Source organism: Arachis ipaensis, chromosome B2 (genome assembly GCF_059453495.1).
Source record: "Arachis ipaensis isolate K30076 ecotype BB chromosome B2, ASM5945349v1, whole genome shotgun sequence".
Classification (NCBI taxonomy): Eukaryota; Viridiplantae; Streptophyta; class Magnoliopsida; order Fabales; family Fabaceae; genus Arachis; species Arachis ipaensis.
Window position 1 is genome coordinate 115,347,106 of NC_142437.1, and position 5,244 is coordinate 115,352,349.

The 5,244-nt window shown below is 28.9% G+C and overlaps 1 protein-coding gene across 1 annotated transcript; it reads right to left on the minus strand.

The window, feature by feature from the left end:
- Positions 1 to 2,008: 2,008 nt before the first annotated feature.
- On the minus strand, positions 2,009 to 4,194 carry LOC107628528 (cytochrome P450 83B1-like). Its single transcript, XM_016331170.3, has 2 exons — positions 3,244 to 4,194; positions 2,009 to 2,799 (listed from the first exon to the last, which is right to left on the minus strand). Exons 1-2 carry the CDS (start codon positions 4,147 to 4,149, stop codon positions 2,191 to 2,193), a joined length of 1,515 nt encoding a protein of 504 aa, XP_016186656.1. The 5' UTR covers positions 4,150 to 4,194; the 3' UTR covers positions 2,009 to 2,190.
- Between the last annotated feature and the right edge of the window lie 1,050 nt (positions 4,195 to 5,244).

Sequence of the window (5,244 nt, forward strand, 5' to 3'; positions counted from 1 at the left end):
TTTACAAAATATTAAAAAAAAAAATTAATTTAATATATATAAATATTTTTGTTACAAACTTACAATTTAGAAACTAATTCCTTGTCTTCAATCCTTCTCCTAGACTTTTATATAATAAAGTGACATAAATTTTGGGAGATGTAATTCTTTTAAATTTGCTATTTTTTTTAATGAATATATATGTTGTAGAGTTTTAGTCGATAAGTTGAAATATATTGAACCGTGTTAAAATGATTTATCTTAAGATTATCGTGATGCTATGTTTTTTTATGTTAATCTTTTTTTTAAAGATAATATTCATAAATACTCACAAAATATCTCAATTTTTTTATAAGGACAAATAAAAGAGCACTTGCAATAAAGATAAAGAAGAAATAGGAGTATTTTTTTTAGAGGAGTGTTAGGGGCAGTACTTTTGTTAAATTCTAGCCAACACTTAACCATCAAAAGGAAATTGAATGATTCTACATTATTAGTTACAATCTCACACCATCAAAAATATCATTGATGGTTAATTAATGGCTAAAAACCATAAAATCTGCTGGTCACTTAGACTTTCTCTTTTTCTTAATTAAGTAGGTAGGAGAATGGTATCTATTCTATCGAATCCATTGCTATTTCTACTCTTGTTCAATTTAGACGATATTTATATTTTTTATTTTAACTATTATTTTTATAGATTTAATTATTTTATTAATTTTTATAATTAAAAATGTATAATTAATAGATAAAAATTTAGAGAAATTCTCCACATACAAGTATTTTTTTTATACAAATCTTTATAAGTGCACATTTTTCTTCTTGCGCACGTTCTTCTTCCTCTTCCTCTTCTTCTTCTTCTTCTTCTTCTTTTCTTTCGTTTCTTGCCTTCTCTTTCTCCTTCTTCTTCTTCTTGCTGCACGTTCTTCTTCCTCTTCCTCTTCTTCTTCTTCTTCTTTTCTTTCGTTTCTTGCCTTCTCTTTCTCCTTCTTCTTCTTCTTACTGTACGTTCTTCTTCCTCTTCCTATTCTTCTTCTTCATTTACGTGCTTTTCTCTCTGTTTTCTTTCTTCGTTATTCTCGATTTTCATTGTTTTTTGACATCAAGCTCTGAAATCATTTTTGAATAAGAAGAAGCGGCAGAAGATGAGGAGGAGAAAGAGAAAGAGTTCTGAAATATGCATAAGGTGTACTTCAACGAATTTTGGGTGTATTTTTTAAATTCTTTGGGTGTATTTTTGTAATCCTTTGGGTGTATTTCTATAATTGTTTGGGTGAATTCCTGTAACCGTTTGGGTGTATTTCTGTAATCCTTTGGGTGTATTTCTGTAATCGTTTGGGTGTATTTCTGAAGTTCCATTATCTTCAAATTTGGCAAGAAAATCGTTTTCATGGAGGAAGAAGAAGAAGAGTCGTTCATAATGCATGACGAGTAGCGCGCTTTGGAAACAGGAAGTTGTTGAATAACGTGCGTTTTATTTACTCTTGAATGTGAAAGTGTGTAATGCATGTGTTTTATTGGACTTGTAAGACTTGTAAGCCAAAAAGACTTGTATAGCCGGCCTCGAAAATTTATAATTATTGAGAGACAAAAAAAAGGATAAGATCATTAATGAGAAAAAAGGGGGTAAGATCCACATATATAAGCATGGAACAAGTATTGGGGTTAAGGATTTTCTACTTTGGCTTCAACCACAAAAGTCATTTTTTTTTTCTAAGAATTTAATAAAATTAAGAATGTCAAGGATATTAGTTAAGAGAATTAAAATATAAAATTTTGACTTCCCGCCTTCCGATCCCTTTTTTTTTTTCTAATTGGCTTTTTGGGCATAGGAAATACATTTTATTTTGTAGTGAATATTATTGTCTTAAAAAGTGGTATCTATTTATTAAAAAAAAAAGTTAAAAATTAATATTTAATTTAAAAAATATAAAAATAAATAATTTTTTAAAAATCAAAATTTACTAAAAAAAAAATAAGTTAAACAAAATTTAGACACTAATTCATAAATACCATAGAATTAACCTTATTTTTTTCTTTAAAAGCAAAAAACACACTTTATTTAGAGATATATATGGATACATCATATATCATATGCATTAGATATACTTATCACTAAATACAATTAACAAACTTACCCTAACCACAAGCATTATTCATAATCACACATGCAAAGTCCAAATCTATAATTACAAGTCTATAATGTGACTTCTATATGTGGCTGTTTGCAACAAGGCAAAGAGGATTCTTCTTATGTGGAACAAGTCCAGGCAATACTTCAGTATCAATGTCTTCCTTTGTCACTCCCAAAGGCAATTCCCAGTTAAAAGAATATAAAAGATTAGCAAGGATTAGGTCAAGTGTTGTAACTGCCATATGCAATCCAGGGCAAATTCTTCTACCGGAACCAAACGGAATCAACTCGAAATCTTGCCCTCGAAAATCAATATGATTTTCGAGGAACCTTTCAGGATAGAACTCTTCCGGATCCTTCCAAATTTCGGGATCTCTATGTATAGCCCATGCATTTATATACACTATTGTCTTGGCTGGAATTTCATAGCCATCTATAATGCAATGTTGAGTTGTTTCTCTTGGCACAAGGAGTGGTGCTGGAAGATGCAACCTAAGTACCTCTTTTATAACAGCATTAAAATAGGTAAACTTTTGAATATCATCTTCTTCTAAATAATCTTTCTTGATTTCTTGCTTTCTAATTTCTTCTTGAACTTTCTTTAGAACTCTTGGGTTTTTCATTAGGGCAAACATAGCCCAAACAGTTGTGGCTGAAGTAGTGTCTGTTGCCGCTACAAGCATATCCTGTAGAAGGAAATAAAAACACTATTTTGAGCATTGAATGTTAGTTAGACTTTTTAATTTTTATAAGTGCAAACTAACTTTAAAAAATTTCACTTTAAATATTTTTAAAAGTATTTTTATCTTTTAAAGTCACAAATATAAGTATATAATTTTTTTATTTACTAAATACAAAATGAAAAATTTATGTTTTTAAAAAATACAAGTATCTCTTAAAAAAATTTTACCAAATGAAACTTAAGTATACATTAAAATCAACTACTAAAATTGACTATTAGTATAGAATATATATTAAAATATAAATAAACATAAAAAATAAATTAAATTATATATATTTATATATAATATATAATGACTTATTTTAATAATTAATTTTTATATTTACTTAATATTTTTTTAAAAAAACCATAAAAAAAAATGATAAGAAGAGAAGGTAAGACTACAAACCATGACCAATGCTTTGATGTGATCATAGGTGATGTCAATGGAAAATGAACGCTCCTTCTTCAATTGAAGCAAGACATCAATCATGTCTTCTTCTCCCTTATCCTTCAAAGTCTTTCTATTGGGATCCATGTGTTCATCAATGACTTCTTGATAGAAACTATCCATCTCCTTAAAAATTCTTTCAAGACGTTTATGCATTCCATTGACTCTATCAATCCAACCCAAGAAAGGAATATAATCCGAAACAAAGTTAGCAGCCACAACAGCTTGTAACTCATTGAACAAACCATGGAACCTACTCCTCTCAACTCCTTCATTATCATCATACCTTCTCCCAAAAGCACTCCTACATATAATAGTGCTATTAAGAGACACCAACATCTCACTCAAGTTTACAACTTTTGAAGATGATGATGAAGCATGACTAGATATTTTTTCTATCATTTTTTGTATCTCAAAATTTCTTATTGAGGAAAAGCTTGATACACTTCTAGCACTAAGAACATGAGTAACACCAATCTTTCTAACTTCTCTCCAATGATCACCATATTGGGAAAACGCAATATCTAAGCCATTGTAGGACATTTTTTGTTGCCCTAGTAACTTAGGCCTTCCGGAGAAAACAATGTCATGGTTTTTTAGTGTCTCTTTGGCTAGTTTTGATGAGGAAACAACAATGGCACGCCTTAACCCTAGTTTAAGGGAGAATATAGGGCCATATTTCTTAGAGAGTTGAGATAGTTGCTTGTGAAGGATTGAATTATCTAATTGATGAAGGTTCCCTATTATGGGAAGGCCTTTAGGACCAGGTAGTGATTTAAGGGATTTTTTTTTTAGGGTTCGGATGAAAAGAAACACAAACAAAGGAATAATAAGATATAGACTTAGAACAAGTGGTGGCAACATTGTAGCTTATTGAGAAGAAACAACAATGGTGATGAGGAATATAATAGATATCACTTAGACTAGTTGTGTATTTATAGGGCTCAAATAGGTACGTGGTGGGGAAATTATCTGTGGAACTTGATTGACAATTCAAGATTATTAACAATTCAAATTTAGTTAGAATGATTATAATGATAAGAAGAAGTTTTATTATTATTAAGTAGATAAGGCCCATGTGCGTGTATGTTGTTGTGGAGCACGTAACATTTAACAGTTCTATTTTATTGGAAAAAGTTAATATTGAGGACTATTAATAAAGATTAGTTAACAATATTATATGTAAGTACTACATACAACTTGGGTTTGGTCGAGTAGTTAGCTTACTTGTTCGCTTAAACAATTGTCAGGAGTTCGAATTCCATTTTCTGCGTGCAACAACTCATAACGTGGACAACCAAAGAAAAAAACTCCTAACTTTAAAAAAAAAATTGTTTTTTGATGGGCCTATCATTATTATCTAAAGAGATATGGATCACATCGTTTTTCTATAATTTTATTTTAAAATTATTTATTATAGTTAAGAAAGCTATATTGAGTGTGTATAAGAACTTAGGAACAACGAATTCTGAGATTCCTACGTTATTCGAACTATGCGTAATTAGCGGCTCTAATTTTCATAGACTGATTCGAAAACTATGCGTAACTAGTTTTGGCTAATGCACGGTTGCTAAAAGGGTAATTATATATAGTGTCCATATTGTTAATTAGAATGATAACTAATTACTAAAGCTATTATATAGAAGAAATTTTTAATTACTCTCAGAGTAAATCAGTGTTTTTATTCTCATGAATTAATTACCTTTTACATCTGTATTATAGGTCTATTATTATTTTGAGAAAATTTTACTCTTCTCTTTCAAGAGATACACTAAAATGACACTCTCTTTTTCTTTATTTGTAAAATGTATATTTTTTTTTTATAATTAAAAAATTTTTTTTAATCTATTTTAAAATTTTTGTGTTAACTAATGTTAACTTTATCTATTTTTCGAAAAAAAATAAATTATTTTTTATAAAAATACTTTTTAACAAAAATTTTATTTTTTTTGTCATTAA

Excerpts from the sequence above, each read along its gene's own strand:
- LOC107628528 (XM_016331170.3), bottom strand. The coding sequence starts at position 4,149 with ATGTTGCCACCACTTGTTCTAAGTCTATATCTTATTATTCCTTTGTTT. Across the intron at positions 2,800-3,243 it reads ACATCAAAGCATTGGTCATG|GATATGCTTGTAGCGGCAAC; the intron begins GTTTGTAGTCTT and ends TTCCTTCTACAG.